The sequence below is a fragment of the Populus euphratica genome, unplaced genomic scaffold (assembly GCF_000495115.2).
Source record: "Populus euphratica unplaced genomic scaffold, PopEup_1.0 scaffold28.1, whole genome shotgun sequence".
NCBI lineage: Eukaryota > Viridiplantae > Streptophyta > Magnoliopsida > Malpighiales > Salicaceae > Populus > Populus euphratica.
In genome coordinates this window covers 1858201-1874567 of record NW_011499862.1, presented here as the reverse complement: position 1 = coordinate 1874567, position 16367 = coordinate 1858201, and the positions used below count along the sequence as shown (strand labels likewise).

At 39.2% G+C, this 16367-nt stretch overlaps 3 protein-coding genes and 1 long non-coding RNA gene across 6 annotated transcripts in view; 2 read left to right on the top strand and 2 right to left on the bottom strand.

Annotated features, from left to right (window-relative positions):
* LOC105125202 (FACT complex subunit SPT16-like) overlaps nucleotides 1-4880 on the top strand; it is a 5068-nt gene extending 188 nt beyond the window's left edge. The window contains exons 2-4 of the mRNA XM_011025546.1: nucleotides 181-286; nucleotides 1153-2466; nucleotides 2678-4880. Of these exons, the coding sequence (XP_011023848.1) occupies nucleotides 1170-2466; nucleotides 2678-4629 (3249 nt within the window). The 5' untranslated portion in view covers nucleotides 181-286; nucleotides 1153-1169 and the 3' untranslated portion in view covers nucleotides 4630-4880. The remainder of the gene's footprint in view (nucleotides 1-180; nucleotides 287-1152; nucleotides 2467-2677) is intronic.
* A 1420-nt stretch (nucleotides 4881-6300) lies between these two features.
* Nucleotides 6301-11092, bottom strand: LOC105125201 (FACT complex subunit SPT16-like). 2 transcript variants are annotated; one of them, XM_011025544.1, is made up of 4 exons: nucleotides 10777-11092; nucleotides 10539-10651; nucleotides 10394-10434; nucleotides 6301-9972 (listed from the first exon to the last, which is right to left on the bottom strand). In XM_011025544.1, exon 4 carries the CDS (start codon nucleotides 9898-9900, stop codon nucleotides 6589-6591), a length of 3312 nt encoding a protein of 1103 aa, XP_011023846.1. In that variant the 5' UTR covers nucleotides 9901-9972; nucleotides 10394-10434; nucleotides 10539-10651; nucleotides 10777-11092; the 3' UTR covers nucleotides 6301-6588. The 2 variants fall into 2 exon arrangements, with proteins under 2 accessions (XP_011023846.1, XP_011023847.1); XM_011025545.1 differs by lacking the exon at nucleotides 10539-10651 and having other exon boundaries at nucleotides 10394-10430.
* Nucleotides 11093-11683: 591 nt separating this feature from the next.
* Nucleotides 11684-16240, bottom strand: LOC105125200 (shaggy-related protein kinase alpha). Of its 2 annotated transcripts, none has more exons than XM_011025542.1 (13): nucleotides 16094-16240; nucleotides 15118-15288; nucleotides 14913-15005; nucleotides 14558-14617; nucleotides 14163-14435; nucleotides 13848-13922; nucleotides 13451-13507; nucleotides 13225-13365; nucleotides 13083-13133; nucleotides 12830-12925; nucleotides 12662-12745; nucleotides 12207-12309; nucleotides 11684-12016 (listed from the first exon to the last, which is right to left on the bottom strand). In XM_011025542.1, exons 2-13 carry the CDS (start codon nucleotides 15229-15231, stop codon nucleotides 11934-11936), a joined length of 1230 nt encoding a protein of 409 aa, XP_011023844.1. In that variant the 5' UTR covers nucleotides 15232-15288; nucleotides 16094-16240; the 3' UTR covers nucleotides 11684-11933. The 2 variants fall into 2 exon arrangements, with proteins under 2 accessions (XP_011023844.1, XP_011023845.1); XM_011025543.1 differs by lacking the exon at nucleotides 16094-16240 and adding an exon at nucleotides 15891-16061.
* On the top strand, nucleotides 15295-16045 carry LOC105125199 (uncharacterized). The gene is made up of 2 exons (XR_842193.1): nucleotides 15295-15639; nucleotides 15677-16045. It is a non-coding gene; the product is annotated as an uncharacterized LOC105125199 (long non-coding RNA).
* Nucleotides 16241-16367: the final 127 nt, after the last annotated feature.

The window sequence follows — 16367 nt, the reverse complement described above, 5'->3', positions numbered from 1 at the left end:
CCTCCCCCTCCCCCTCCCCCTCCTCCTTTTCTCTTCAAAATCTCTGTATTGAGCTAATTTTTAGGGCTTTTATATTTGTTTTTTAATCGATTTTTCTCATGTCTAATCATATTACATTTTATGTTTCTGTCTTTCGTTTCAAAACCCTAGTTTATCTCTCACTCTCTTCCTCTCTTGTAGGGCCTTTGCTACATGAGTTATAAGCCGAATTGGCCGCGAATTTTTTCGCTTTATTGATTGAAGATTGCTCTGGTTCAGCGCTGCTGCTGCGAGGGATTTAAAGAAGGTGAGTTTTTATAGGGTTTCCGTTCGTTTGTTACTGTACGTGATAGTGTTTTGAAGTTGGGGAAGTTGTGATTTCGGGTTTTAATTGAGTGAAATTGACGTGGGTTGGTGTTGTTTCGTCGTTATTGAGTGAAAAGTGGTTGGTAGCGAAGGGATTTAGGGTTTTGAAGAGGAATTGAAGTTGACACTCTTTTTTTTTTGTATTTGTTGATGGTTTGTTGTTGTCGATTAGGGCTGAGAAATTGGGTTTTAGGCTTCCAATTTAATGGGTTTTGATGTGGAATTGAAGTTGATTCGGGGCGCTTTTGGGTGGTCTATCAAGGCTGAAAATTTGGCCTTTCGGGTTGTAATTTGAAGGGTTTTTTTTTTAAAAAAAATTACAGAATTGGTTATTGTCTTATCAAGGTTATAGTATGAAAGAGGCTGAATTTTGAAGGTCTCGTGACACTGCTTTGTCTCTTGCCAAGGGTTGGCATTGTTTCATCTGTGTTTGGTGACTAAGTTTTGCAGTTGCTTTATCTTTTGAACTTGCTAGTTTTACGTCATAAGAAAGAATCAAAACGCTAATTGTGACCATTGGTTTAGGGGGTGGATTGGGCATGAACTGAAATGCATTACCTTTTCTTCTATTTTCAGCTTGTCAAACTAAAAGGTTTTGAGCTAACTGTATATGCCTAGAGATTTTTCTATAGTAATTATTCTCCTAGTTACTATAATATCCATCTTGAATATCTTAATTTTTTTATTCTCAAAAAAATAAATTTGTAATCTAATTTGAAGTTGGTTGAATGTCTTTGTAAGCTTAAAGTTTGATCAAGACTTTGTTTGTTGCCCTTTGTGTTGATTACTTGTGATGTTTGGTTGTAGAGTTACTACAGTTAAAGATGGCTGATCAGAGGAATGGAACCGGGCAGCCTTCAAATGCTGCAAGAAATGCATATGCTATTGATGTGGAGAAGTTTAAAACACGGCTCAAGGCGCTTTATTCAAATTGGAATGAGAACAAGGCTGATTTATGGGGGTCTTCTGATGTTGTTGCTATAGCAACACCTCCACCTTCCGAGGACTTACGGTATCTGAAATCGTCAGCTTTGAATATTTGGTTGCTTGGGTATGAGTTTCCAGAGACGGTAATGGTTTTTATGAAGAAGCAGATTCACTTCTTGTGTAGCCAGAAGAAGGCTTCTTTGCTTGAAGTTGTGAAAAAACCTGCTAGGGAAGTAGTGGGTGTTGATGTTGTGATGCATGTGAAGGCAAAGACTGATAATGGGACTGGTCTGATGGACGCTATATTCCATGCTATTTATGCTCAGTCAAGTGCTGATGGGAAAGACACACCTGTTGTTGGACACATAGCGAGAGAGGCTCCTGAAGGAATTATTTTAGAAACTTGGGCTGAGAAATTGAAGGGCGAGGGCTTTGAGCTTGCTGATGTAACTAGCGGGTTGTCTGATTTGTTTGCTGTTAAGGATGCTGATGAGCTCATTAATGTGAAGAAGGCTGCTTTTTTGACTTTTAGTGTAATGAACAATGTTGTGGTGCCAAAGCTTGAGAATGCTATTGACGAGGAGAAAACAATAACCCATTCTGCTTTGATGGACGAGGCAGAGAAGGCCATCTTGGATCCCACAAGAGCTAAGGCAAAGTTGAAGGCAGATAATGTTGATATATGCTACCCTCCAATATTTCAGAGTGGAGGAGAGTTTGATCTCAGGCCTAGTGCTGCAAGCAATGATGAGCCCCTGTACTATGATTCTGCTAGTGTAATCATTATTGCTGTTGGGTCTCGATACAACAGTTACTGCTCAAATGTTGCCCGGACTCTAATGATAGATGCCACTCCCTTGCAGAGCAAGGCTTATGCAGTTCTTCTCAAGGCACATGAAGCTGCTATTGGTGCTTTGAAGCCTGGGAACAAAGTAAGCGCTGCTTATCAAGCTGCCCTGTCAGTGGTCGAGGAGGAAGCTCCTGAATTGGTTCCAAATCTGAGCAAATCTGCTGGGACAGGCATAGGTCTTGAGTTTCGTGAGTCGGGGCTGAATCTTAATGCCAAGAATGATCGAGTTGTGAAAGCAAAAATGGTTTTCAATGTGTCTCTTGGTTTTCAGAATTTGCAAAATCAGATTGATAATCCCAAGATTCGGAATTTTTCATTGTTGCTTGCAGATACAGTTATTGTAGGTAATCTCATGATGCTCTGCTGCTTTTTCTTCATTTACACCCTATTGTTTTTCCCTATTGCATATCAATTTTTATGACAATCAAGTAATTTTGTTATCTTTTATTCCTTAAAATGCTCTTTTCCCCTAATGTTATATTCTAAACTGCTATTATTACATTGAATTCTGATTTTTTTTAATTCTCATTCTTCTCCATGACCTGGAAAATGCAGGTGATCAAAATCCAGATGTGGTGACTTCGAAGAGCTCCAAAGCTGTTAAGGATGTGGCTTACTCTTTTAATGAAGGCGAGGAGGAAGAACAAAAACCTAAAGCTGGAGCTGAGGTGAATGGCGGGGAGAACTTGATGTCTAAGACAACATTGAGGTCTGATAACGGGGAGATCTCAAAGGAGGAGCTTCGGAGGCAGCATCAAGCAGAACTTGCCCGCCAAAAGAATGAAGAAACTGCTCGGCGACTTGCTGGTGGAGGAAGTGCTAAAGGAGACAATCGTGCTGCTTCAAAGACTTCAACTGATTTGGTTGCCTACAAGAATGTGAATGACATTCCTCCTGCTAGAGACCTAATGATTCAGATAGACCAGAAGAATGAGGCTGTGCTTTTGCCTATTTATGGGAATATGGTGCCTTTCCATGTTTCCACAATCAGGACAGTTTCCAGCCAGCAGGATACCAACAGGACCTGTTACATTCGAATCATTTTTAATGTTCCTGGAGCAGCTTTTAATCCGCATGACTCAAATTCATTGAAGCACCAAGGGGCTATTTATTTGAAGGAGGTGTCCTTTCGTTCAAAGGATCCTAGGCACATAAGTGAAGTGGTACAGCTGATCAAGACACTTAGACGGCATGTTGTGGCCAGGGAGTCAGAGAGGGCTGAGAGGGCGACCTTGGTTACCCAGGAGAAACTACAACTTGCAGGGAATAGATTCAAGCCAATAAGGTTGACTGACCTATGGATCCGTCCTGTTTTTACTGGCCGTGGAAGAAAGTTGCCTGGTGCTCTTGAAGCTCATGTTAATGGATTCCGATTTTCTACAAGCAGATCTGAGGAGCGTGTGGATATTATGTTTTCAAACATCAAACATGCATTTTTCCAGCCTGCAGAGAAGGAAATGATCACTCTCCTGCACTTCCATCTTCACAACCACATTATGGTGGGAAACAAGAAGACAAAGGATGTGCAGTTTTATGTTGAGGTGATGGATGTGGTCCAGACTTTGGGAGGTGGAAAGAGGTCTGCCTATGACCCAGATGAGATTGAAGAAGAGCAGCGGGAAAGGGATAGGAAGAATAAGATCAATATGGATTTTCAAAGCTTTGTGAATCGGGTGAATGACCTTTGGAGCCAACCCCAATTTAGTGGACTGGACCTTGAGTTTGATCAGCCTTTGAGAGAGCTTGGCTTCCATGGAGTGCCCCACAAAGTCACATCATTCATCGTCCCAACTTCAAGCTGCCTGGTTGAGCTAGTTGAGACTCCTTTCCTTGTTGTCACCCTGGGTGAGATTGAGATTGTCAATTTGGAGAGAGTTGGCCTTGGGCAGAAAAACTTTGATATGACCATTGTCTTCAAGGACTTCAAGCGTGATGTTCTCAGGATTGACTCCATCCCATCAACTTCACTTGATGGCATCAAAGAATGGCTTGACACAACAGATATCAAGTATTATGAGAGCAGATTGAATCTGAACTGGCGACAGATACTAAAGACAATCACTGATGACCCACAGAGCTTCATTGATGATGGCGGGTGGGAATTTCTGAATTTGGAAGCTAGCGATTCAGATTCTGACAACTCAGAGGATTCAGACCAGGGTTACATACCATCAGATGCAGAACCTGAGTCCGAGTCTGAGGATGATGTCTCTGACAGTGAATCACTTGTGGAGTCTGAGGATGATGAGGAGGAGGAGGATGAGGAAGACTCTGAGGAAGAAAAGGGTAAGACATGGGAGGAGCTGGAGAGGGAAGCAAGCAATGCAGACAGGGAAAAGGGTGATGATTCAGACAGCGAGGAGGAGAGGAATAGAAGGAAAGTGAAGACTTTTGGGAAGTCTCGACCCGCTCCGAGACCAGCCCCAAGACCCACTTCGAGACCCACCCCCAGACCCCCTCCCAGGACCATCCCTGGTAGCATGCCCAAGAGACCCAAGTTTCGGTAGATTTGATAGGAAATCTCTGTTCTTTTGTTATTCATGTTTATCTGTTTAGCAGGTAGCAACAGCTGCTGCCTTAGAATGCAGGCCTTTTACTTGGGGTTAGAACCATTGGTAGCAGTAGTTTTTACGATTTTGTTACCTATCTATTGCCCTTTGGTCATTAAGTAGTTTCTGTTGGGAATAAGATCAATTCCTAACAAAGTTAATCTTTGCATCTGATATCAGTATCTTTCTGCTATCATCTTCATTTGCATGATGTTCCAGCGTGCACTGTAATGCAATCCTCCACAGCAGGCCATAATCCAGTAGTTGTTTTTAGCTTAAAAAATGCTGCGCAATGGATTGCATGAACAATTTCCTAGACTTGCGTGGCAGAACGAGCTCCTTGGATGGTATCTGGTTCAGAAGATGTGTGCCTAGAGAGTCTTTATGTTTGCATTAATCTCCATCCTTGTTTGGCAAGGAGTGCCTGGTTAAGATGTTACGATGTCCCAAAACCCAAACCACCTCTTATCCTTGATGCATGCATGGACCTCATCAGAATGGTTTAAACAGGAGAGAGAGTAAAGAACTAATAGGGTACTGGTAAGATACAAATTTTATGTAAAAATCATTTAATTATCCAAGCTGAGTGACACATAATAATGGAAATAGTATACAATAAAAGAAAGCAACGCTTCATCCATCATAAAATCAAAGAGATAACTAGGGAAAAAAGCCTTGAACAAATGCAGCCATACCCATCCCTGAAAACAGGAGCACGTTGCTGATTTCATGTTTAGCATAGCAAAACAGACAACTATCATGATGGATGCACGGATTGAAAGACGCAGCAAATCTGTAAGTAAAATAAGATCAGCTCTTTCGAAACAGAACAGCTCCATGACATGCTAAGAACCAGAGAAAGCAGAATATGGGAACCAAAGACCTGCTGCGAAACATAATGATGTGGGCGAGTTCAAACAATACCATAGTTCTGAATAATCAGGTGTGGATCCTTCATGAACGAATTATATAGAAAGCTTAGCAAATTCATTTATGACTCAATGAGACCTCTTCACATCAGAGGAACATCTTGACAAGAAAATACCATTACTTTTTATTTTATGATTGAATCAGGTTTAATTTTTTCCAAATAATTTTTACAAGTCTATTTTTATAAAAAGGTGAAGACCTCAAAGTTTGAAAGATGTTAATTGAGCAATTTTTTTTTAATTTTCAGTTTAATTTCAGATTTTATGTTGTGTTTCTTTTTAATATATGATTTTGATTTTGAAAGGTGAGAGAATATACAAGAGATAATTATATAGTAATAAAGTATGAATTTGAGTTCTTGTGCGAGAACCCATTTCGAGAACAATGCTTTCTCTTGTTCACTGTCTTCGTATTTGGTGTGTCCGTTTGCGTGACGAGGAAACCTCTATCTCTGTTAAAAAAGGAGTGGGGCTTTAAACACAACACGCTCAGCACCATCAACGGTACAGGAGTCAGTAGCCACCATTTTGGCCACATGTGGTTGATCTTGCCTCCGATGCCATCAGTAACATTTGAGGAAACCAAAATGTGGAATTTAAATCTGAAGATCCAAACGCAACTCATCATATTCTAATCGCTGGAAAGGAAATGATCCAAGGAGTACATTCACAAGCAGGCGATTCAAGGTAAAAATGGAAAGAAGCAGAAAAAATATACGTAAAGCTCTGAATTTGGATTCCACTATTTTACAAGTAAACGAATTGTTATGGCTGTGAGTTTCAAAACTAGTTTACAAGTAAAGAGTCTATAATCCAACCAGTTTGTCCAACGAGCATATAAAATAACAATACAAAAGAAACAGGAAGGAGAGAACTCCAAAACACATGCTTCCTTGCAAGAGACATTATTCTGGCTAGATTACGTAATCACCACCTCCAGAGCTGCAGCTGCTGGTTTAACAAGGCATAGAGGCATAGACACCTTTGGTCACCTTAGCTTGGGTCTCTTGTGAAGATTGCTGCTCACATTTCTTCTATCAGGTTGTCGGGTTACTGGCCGAGCTGGCAGCCTAGCTGACGGTCGAGCAGGAGCTTGAGCTGGTGGCCTAGCTGACGGTCGAGGGGGAGCTCGAGCTGGCTCTCGAGCCTTGCCAAATGCCTTGATCTTCCTTCTTTTTCTCTCCTCCTCACTATCTGAATCATTCCCCTTTTCCCTGTCAGCATAACTTGCTTCCCTCTCCAACTCTTCCCATGTCTTTCCTTCCTCCTCCTCTGAGTCTTCCTCAGAGTCCTCTTCCTCGTCATCCTCGGATTCCACCAAAGACTCACTTAAATCAGCTTCATCATCGGAACCTGAGTCAGATTGCACATCTGAAGGCATGTACCCTTGGTCTGAGTCTGCTGAGTTTTCAGAATCTGAATCACTAACTTCCATGTTTAAAAATTCCCACCCACCATCCTCTATGAATTTTTCCGGATCATCAGTGATAGTTTTCAGGATAGGTCGCCAATTGAGATTTAATCTACTCTCGTAATACTTGAGGTCGGTGGTGTTAAGCCACTCCTTTATGCCATCCAGTGATGTAGAGGGGATAGAGTCTATTCGAAGGACATCCCGTTTGAAGTCCTTGAAGACAACAGTCATATCAAAATTCTTCTGACCAAGGCCAACTCTCTCCAGATTAACTATCTCAATCTCACTCAGAGTTATCACCACACAAGGTGTCTCTATCAGCTCAACCAAGCAACTCGATGTTGGAACTATGAAAGCTGAAACTTTGTGGGGAACCCCATGGAACCCAAGCTCTCTTAAAGGCTGATCAAACTCAAGGTCAAGTGCTTTGAATTGAGGTTGGCTCCATACATCATTCACCCGGTTCACAAAGTTCTGGAAGTCCATGTTTATTTTATTCTTTCGATCCCTCTCGCGTTGTTCTTCCTCAATCTCATCAGGGTCATAGGCTGATCTTTTACTCCCTCCAATTGTCTGGACCACATCAATTACCTCGATATAAAATTGCACATCCTTGGTCTTTTTGTTCCCCACCATTATGTGATTATGCAAATGAAAGTGCAGGAGAGTAATCATTTCCTTCTCTGCTGGCTGAAAGAACGCATGCTTAATGTTACCAAACATTACATCAACACGTTCATCAGGCCTTGAAGTTGAATAGCGCAAGCCATTTGTGTGGGCTTCAAGTGAACCAGTCAATTTTCTTCCACGACCACCAAAAGGAGGACGGACCCATAGATCAAACAATTTCAGTGGCTTGAATTTGGAAGATGAGAGTTGAAGCTTTTCCTGACTAACTAAGGTCGCTCTCTCAGCCCTCTCAGATTCTCTGGAAGTTACCTGTCGACGTAGGGTTTTAATCTGCTGTACCACTTCACTTATATGTCTAGAGTCCTTTGAACGAAATGAAACCTCCTTCAAGTATATTGACCCTTGAAACTTAAGGGAGTTTGCATCATGAGGATTAAAAGGGGTGCCAGGCACATTAAATATTATCCGTATGTAGCAAGTTCGGTTACCATCCTGCTGACTAGACACACTCTTCACAGTGGCAACATGGAAAGGAACCATGCTTCCATGGATTGGTAATATTATGGCTTCATTCCTCTGGTCAATCTGAATCATAAAGTCTCGAGGAGGGGGGAGATCATTGACATTCTTATATGCAATTAAATCACCAATTGTCTTTGCACCACCTCGATTATCTGTTGCAGCAGAACCCCCACCAGCAAGCCTCCTTGCAGTCTCTTCATTCTTTTGGCGGGCAAGCTCTGCCTGGTGCTGCCTTCGTAGCTCCTTCTTTGACATTTCATGGTTGTCTGACCTGAGTGTTGCCTTAGACAAGGCGGTCTCACTCCCTCTACGTTCAGGCTTGACTTTTGGCCTATCTTCTTCCTGATCATCCTCATTGAATGAGTATGCCACATCTTTAACAGCTTTAGTACACTTTGAAGTCACCACATCTGCCAACTTCTCACCAACAATCACTGTATCGGCAAGTAAGACAGAATATTTCTGGGTCCTTGGGTTTTTGGTCTCTGCCTGCAAATGCTGAAAGCCAAGAGACACATTGAAAACCATTCCTTGTCTCAGAACTTGATCATTCTTGGAATTAAGACTAAGCCCTGACTCACGAAACTCAAGGCCAATTCCAGTTCCAGCAGTTTTTGTTAAGTTTGTGGTTAATTCGGGCGCATCCTTCTCAACCACAGAGAGTGCTGCTTGATACACAGCACTGACCATGTTCCCAGGCTTCAATGCACTGATAGCAGCTTCATGGGCCTGAAGGAGGACCTCATATGCCTTGCTCTGCATCGGATTGGCATCAATCAGATAAGTTCTTGCAACATTTGAGCAGTAGCTGTTGTATCGAGACCCGATTGCACATATGATCACACTAGTTGAGTCATAGTAGAGGTTCTCATCATTGCTTGCAGCACTCGGTTTCAGATCAAACTCTCCTCCACTCTGAAAAACTGGAGGATAGCAAATATCGACATTCTCTGCCTTCAGCTTTACCTTAATTCTTGCCGGTTCCAATATTGCCTTCTCTGTGTCACCCATCAATGAAGAATGGGAGATCTTCTTCTCTTCATCAATGACCTTTTCAAGCTTTGGCACCACAAACTGCTTCATTACTGAAGAACTCAAAAACGCTGCTTTCCTTACATTTGTGAGCTCAGTGCTGTCCTTGACAGCAAATAAGTCTGAGAACCCACTTGTTACGTCTCTTAGTTCACAATTAATGTTCTTTACCTTTTCATCCCATGTCTCCAAAAGCTTCCCTTCAGGACTTTCTCTTGCTATACGTCCAATGACAGGAGTATTATGCCCATTAGAATTTGACTGAGCTAGGACAGCATGAAAAATGATATCCATCAAACCACTTCCATCATCATTTTTGGTCTTCACGAGTATCACAACCTCAACACCCACAGCCTCTTTGGCAGGCTTCTTCACAACATCAAGCAAAGAAGCCTTTTTCTGGCTACATAAGAAAAGGATCTGCTTCTTCAGGAAGACCATAATCGTCTCTGGGAACTCATATCCAACCAACCAAATGTTCAGTGCTGATGACTTCAGATACCGGAGGTCCTCAGAAGCCGGAGGCGTTGCTATAGCAAGTGCATCAGAAGCACCCCATAGGTCATTATGGTGTTCCTTCCAATGTGAATACAACATGTTCAAGCGCTTGGTGAAGTTATCCAAATCTATTGCATAAGGATTGGCAGCTCCTGTAGGCTTCCCGCTTGAGGGTTTTGCATTAGCATTCCTCTTTTCAGCCATTGCATGTAGTTCAAAAACAGATCTTGATTTCTCAACAACTGAGCAAGTTCCGCTAGATGATCAGCAAAAACACTGAAAAATAAAAAATAATCATCAGTTCATTTCCTTCTCTCCATATGGAAAAAGGTTGACCTGGATACACTTTGATTAGCCATGATCAACAATATGCAAAATCAGAAACCAGCAAAATATTTCAGAGAAACTAGAACAATCAGAACTTCCAACGTTGCAAGAAATTAAATTCTGTTCTGAATCTTGATACTCTAAGATTAATGAGCTATCAGATCTTAATTCATAAACTACAGTTGATGAATCTTCTATGCACATCTCCATCTTTTCAATTTGAGAAAGATCTGATTTTGGGATTTAAGTTCACTGTTTAAGCCTATCCATTCCCAGATAAGGAAACATTCTAAATTTAAAAATTTTACAGTTCTTTTCTACTTTCATTCATTTTGTCAGAACCCAAACAAAGAATTAGATTAGAGCTTACATATCTCAGTCTTCCCTGTAGCAGGAGCAGAACATTCCTGCGCTCAGAAATCAAAAAAATAAAAAAAAAATCGTCAATAACTTCACATTCAGAAACATCCATTGGCCCTACTAGTAATCAAAGAAAGATTGCTCTATCACCCCCATCTATCTGAAAATTCTCAAATGGACCTCAATTCAGTAATAAGCAATCACGCATCCAATAAAAAGGTAACAAATCTCAACTTCTGCAATCAAAAGTTTTGATCTTCAGAACCAGCTACACAGCCCCCCACAAAAAAAAGGTCAGAATTCGGAGCTAAATATGGTGCTTGAATTCATTGAATTATGAAATAACAAACAAACAAAATCCAGATAGAAAAAAGATGGAAAATAAAGATTTACCTCTTGCAGGCACCTATGGAATGTTTATCTTATGATTCACAAGAGAAAACTCGGGGTCAAAGGGGTGAACTTTATTAGAAAGAAATGGACGACAACGACAAATGGATTGCTTCTACATGGGGGATTCGGAGGTATAGACAGAGTGATTAATGTATGACAGCTACAATGAGGAATGATTAAGATGGGAAGCTGAAGAGAGAGGGGGAGCTAAAGAGGCCAAAAGGGTCATCAAATCAATCAAGTTGTGGAAAATATGTAATTATATGCAAGGTTCTTCTATGAATATTTCTCATGTGCGTGTCTATAGAAAAATATTCACTCTCACATATTCATTTGCTTACAGAAAATTTACTTTTTGTTTAATGCATTTTCCCCTATTCAGAGGTCAAAAAATGGCTGTCAGGCACTTTCTAGCCAATCAGCATCTCAATTATGATGTGTATAAATCAATTTAAGGTTAGATTAAGATTGAAATTCACCCCCAATAAGTAAAAATCCGGTGTGTGTGTATATATATATATATCTGCACGTATATGCATATGTTAGGGGTGGCAATGTACATTTTCAGGATAACAAGGTTTACGGCAATCCATTCGAAGTTTTTCTTAACAATCTTTGTTACACAGGAGTCAGGACCGGAGTCCTTGTCCACAGTTTGCATCCAAGTTCAAGGAACTCAGTCCACGAGCAGATTACCACAAACATGGGCTAGCTACTTGTCTGTCGAAACAGATGAGAACTGTCAAGCCTCTTCATCAACACTAAGAGCCTATTTTCATTTAAAAAAATAAAACTTCGAAACAACTTTTTTTTATTTGACATGAAAAATAAATTTTAAAAAATAAAATAACAAATATTATTTTAATATATTTCTATTGAACTTTCCAACTTTCAAATGAAAAACACGAAAAAATAACAAAAAAGACTATAAATCACATTTGATCTTTAGCTGTTAGTAACATTACAAGGTACACAGAGTAATCAGACCGCCAATGGAGGCTAGGGCAAACATCAAGTACCATTGTCTCTAAATCTGCGTTTACATAAGATAAATGGGATACAACAACGATGCACAGGGAACCAAGCAGCATAGATACGAGAGAACAATCATAGCTTTCCAGATTGGGACAACACTTGCTGAGTTTGTGACATTAAAATCACAAACCAAGAAAGGCACATTGTTTTCTTGCATGCTCGGGTACCAATTTGACCAGCGTCTCAACTGACACCCCCTTCAATTCTAGTTGAATATCAGCAGCAGCAGAAACAACAAAAGTAAGTACACGAGATTAATGAATTATGAACTCAGACTTGTGAAAAAACAATTTCTCTATAAAAATTTCATACCATGAGATAAAGTAAGTACACGACATTAATGAATTATGAACTCAGATTTGTGACAAAACAATTTCTCTATAATAATTTCATACCATGAGATTTGAAGTTAAATAATGGTGGAAGGAAACGCCCGTTTGGCAAGCGGGTGTTTTGGTCACGGAGCTCGTCAAAAAAGGGATGCATCAAGGCATCCAGCTGAAACCAGAGCAAGCACATAGCAGTAAGATAGCTTCGAATCAAACAAAAAATTAAACAAGCCCAGAGGAAGTGATTACAATGAGCACCTAACAAGCTCCGTTCTATATAATCAACACCAGGTAAAAATATCTAACAAGCTTCAGTGATCAAAATCAAGCAGTAAAAAAGTTACAATTGCGCAGACGGACACTAGTCCAAGTTCCAGTGACAGTTTTACATCAGGCTTTCAAAGTAAAATATTAAAAAGCAATGCTAAGGAAAGAAACATAGAAATTTAAAGAAGGTTATGATACATTCACAAAATTATATGGTCAAATGGAGCAGAGTATTATTCCAGAAAAACACTCACAGCTGTGCACCGTAAGTTAGGGGAGTATTGCAGTAATCTTGAAACCAGATCAACTGCTTCTGGAGGCATGCGCTTGTGGAATATCTAAGCATGAAACAAACAGAAGTTAATGGATGATAAGAAGGTAATAGCATGAACCACGAAATACAAATCTAGAATTTCTAATACCTTGTGCCAAGGATGAGCCTTAATCTGCGGGAATTTGTACTCCGTATAATTTGGGTTCATGCACTTAATTTCCTCCCTTGTTGGAGTGCCCAAAACCTGGAAAATAGAGCATTTTATGAATTAAAGTAAATCAAGGATAATGTCAGAAACGTATATTTTACCAAAGAGTAGACAACTTTCTTTGATGTGAAAAAAAAAACTCACACTTTATGTGTAGACAGAGCAATTAGAACATACAAGATACTAAACTTACCTTGATAATCTCAACAAGCTGGTCGACTCCACTCTCACCAGGAAATAGAGGCTGACATAATCGATACATTTATTAAAGCTTGTTGTGGAGATCATAATGTGAAATAAAAAAAAAAAAAACCTTGTCCACAAAAGCTTCCTACCTGTCCAAGCAATAGCTCAGCAAGGACACAGCCAGCAGACCAGATGTCAATAGCTGTGGTGTATTCAGTTGCTCCAAATATAAGTTCAGGTGCTCTGTAATACCTAGAACAGATATAAGATATATTTGGCTCCCCTTTAACCTGTCAGAAGAAACAGTATCCCAGTAAAAAAATAAAAGCAAATGTGAAGACCAAACAGTGAAAAATAACAAGTAGCAAAGCATACCAAGACTTTAGCACTGCCAAAATCACATAATTTAACCTGATGTGTATGAGGATTCACCTGCATCAAGAAAAAAATTTGAAACTAACTTTAAAAAAATGTTTGGTGACATCAAATAAATGAGTGTATAAACAAAACAAAAGATTGTGTCCTCCAATCAAGGAGGACGACCACTTTACTTGCATAAGACAGGTTACAACCAAATATTTATATTTTTTTAATCAACTTTTGTTGAAGATGTATAGAGCTACTTAAGGTTCCACAACAATGAAAGTATCACATATACATTCTAGGTTTTCATTCCCCAAAACGAAAAAAATGATAAATTGGTGATGGTGGACTAGAGGAATACAACTAAACATATACATGTATAAGCCATAAAATGAGCACAAAATCTTACCAAAAGGTTTTGAGGTTTAATGTCACGATGACACACCCCAATAGCACGATGGATGTATGACAATGCCCTAAATATCTGCCAAGAATCAGCATGTTAACATCTTGCCAATGTTCCTAATAAACAATACCTCCAAGATGATAGTGTTTCAAGTATTGAGGCAAAAAATTTAGGTGCCTTGGGAGAAAGAAATAACAAAGTAATGGATAAAAAAAGTAAAAAGAAGAAAATGGGTCCACAAGAACAAGGACATCTAAATTTTAGACATCTTAAGCATAGACCACCGTAAAAACCCAATTCAATTGAATAGCTCCATACCTGATATGTATAGAGCTTGACATATATTAGTGGCATCTTCTGATTCAACTTGCGGTAATGTTTAATCACACGATGAACAGTTTCAGGGACGTACTCAAGAACCAGATTAAGATAAAGCTCATCTTTCTCAGTTGTTGAAAAGAAGCAATGCTTCAAGGAGACAACATTCGGGTGGTCAAGGAGACGCATGGTTTGCAGCTCACGGTTCTTGTACCTCTTATCTTGAAGAACTTTCTTTATAGCAACAGTTTCACTGGTCTCTAAGCATTTTGCCTAAAACCAAGAATGCAGAAAGGCAAAATGGAAACATGAGTACTTGGTGACAATCTAGAAAGAATGTAGCAATACACTATCGGGAAATATTCAGCAAAACACTATAGTCTAAGACAGCATACCTGGAAAACAACTCCAAATGAACCATTCCCAACAACACGCTCAGCCATGTAACTTATTGTCTGCATAGTTTAAATAGAAGAAAGACACATTGACTATGATAAAAAGAAATATAATACAACACAAGAGAATGGGACATCCCCTAATAAACAAACTAAATTGCTGATTCATCATCCTTAATTAGAAACGGATAATAATGTATAGGATGGAATATGTGATATGAACCTCTCCCAATCAGGAAGCAAATTGGGCCAGTCATTTTAAACTCCATCACGCTACATCCTGAAAATTACCCTCAAAGTGCAAGGGGCTATTGACTTGCTAGAAGATATTAATGGAGAAGGCAGACTATTATACCTGCTTTGGCTGGCCATTTCGACCACCAATTGTTGTTACTATAATATGACCTGTCTCTGTACCATTACCATCCACTACTGTTGCCTCCATGTCCTAAAAATACATGCCTGAGTTGAGAGACCATATCCAAAATCCACCAAGGACAACACAAAAAAAAAAGTGGCAAAACCAATGATAAGTAGGAAAGATGTACTAGTCACCATACTTTTTCATCCCTAATTTTCATGTCATTCATTTCCTCAGGTAACTTATCCACGCCAGCATCATGGACACCAGCTTCTCTCAAACCCGAGGTAGGTGCCACCCCCGCAGAAGCCATTTGTTAGACAAGAATAAATTATTCTTACTCTCGAACTTCAGTGGAATTAAACATTACCTGCAGCAATCGAAAAATGTTAGAACTCTCAACTAATTGATTGAAATTGCATCAAAACACATGATATCCACCCATTCATCTTCCACAATGTAACAGAACTAAACCAAAACCCACGAAATAAAACTCAAGGTCAATTAGATACAAAAGGCTAGTACTTCAACAATAAATTCACACTCTAAAGTTTATCCCCTTCACTGCAAAAAAATTAATGACTGATGTATACGCATAACAGAACAGATCAAGCAGGTTCTACACGTAAATTCCTGCCTCAGGTTCAAAATCAAGAACCTCAAACACCAACACAGCAGAATACAAAGAATCAGGAGATAAATTAACACATCAAAAGAAAACATCACTTGAAGAAATGACAAGCAAATGAAACCGAAACATCACTTGAAGAAATGACAAGCAAATGAAACCGGTAAAAGTATTTTGATCTCCACGAAATATACATAAAAAAATTACTTTAAAGCAAACAAAGTCCACTAAGATCTAACAATAAAAACAAACAAATCATCCCAAAAAAATTCCCAAGACAATAATTAAACAAAAAAAATAATCAAAGCCCGTGAACATAATCCACAAAGAAAATCTAAAATTACCCCTCCAAAAAAATATGACAAACCAAACCGGATACAAAAATCAAAGCTTCAATAGATCCAACACAACCCAGAAGCCAATACACACAAATTATCTCAAAATCCCCAAAAAGTTTCAATCTTTGCATGCTTGAATAAAAAAAATAGATGCAAACTTTTGAAAAAAGAAAAGAAAAAAGAAGCAACACAGGAAACAAAAAACATACCAATAAAGCCGTTTTAGGAAATAAGAGGAGGAAGAAGAGGGTCAGACAATGGAAAGAGAAAGCGGGGAGAATAGATCCATTTTTGTGGGTAATAACATAAGCAGATGCCTTCCGATACAATACACTTTAGAAAGTGCTTTCTTTCTTTCTTTTTATATATCGTGGTTGTAATTTTATTTTTTTAAATTATTTTTATAATAATCTAAAGACATTAAAAAATTAATTTAAAATAAAAAATAAAAAATTTAAATTTAAATTTATTTAAAAATACTTT

What these genes read in the sequence shown, in the direction of transcription:
- LOC105125201 (XM_011025544.1), bottom strand. Translation starts at nt 9,900, where the DNA reads ATGGCTGAAAAGAGGAATGCTAATGCAAAACCCTCAAGCGGGAAGCCT.
- LOC105125200 (XM_011025542.1), bottom strand. Translation starts at nt 15,231, where the DNA reads ATGGCTTCTGCGGGGGTGGCACCTACCTCGGGTTTGAGAGAAGCTGGT. An exon ending in TCAAGCTCTATACATATCAG is followed by an intron (nt 13,923 to 14,162) that starts GTATGGAGCTAT and finishes GATTCTTGGCAG; the next exon opens with ATATTTAGGGCATTGTCATA. An exon ending in TTGGCAGTGCTAAAGTCTTG is followed by an intron (nt 13,366 to 13,450) that starts GTATGCTTTGCT and finishes TTCTTCTGACAG; the next exon opens with GTTAAAGGGGAGCCAAATAT.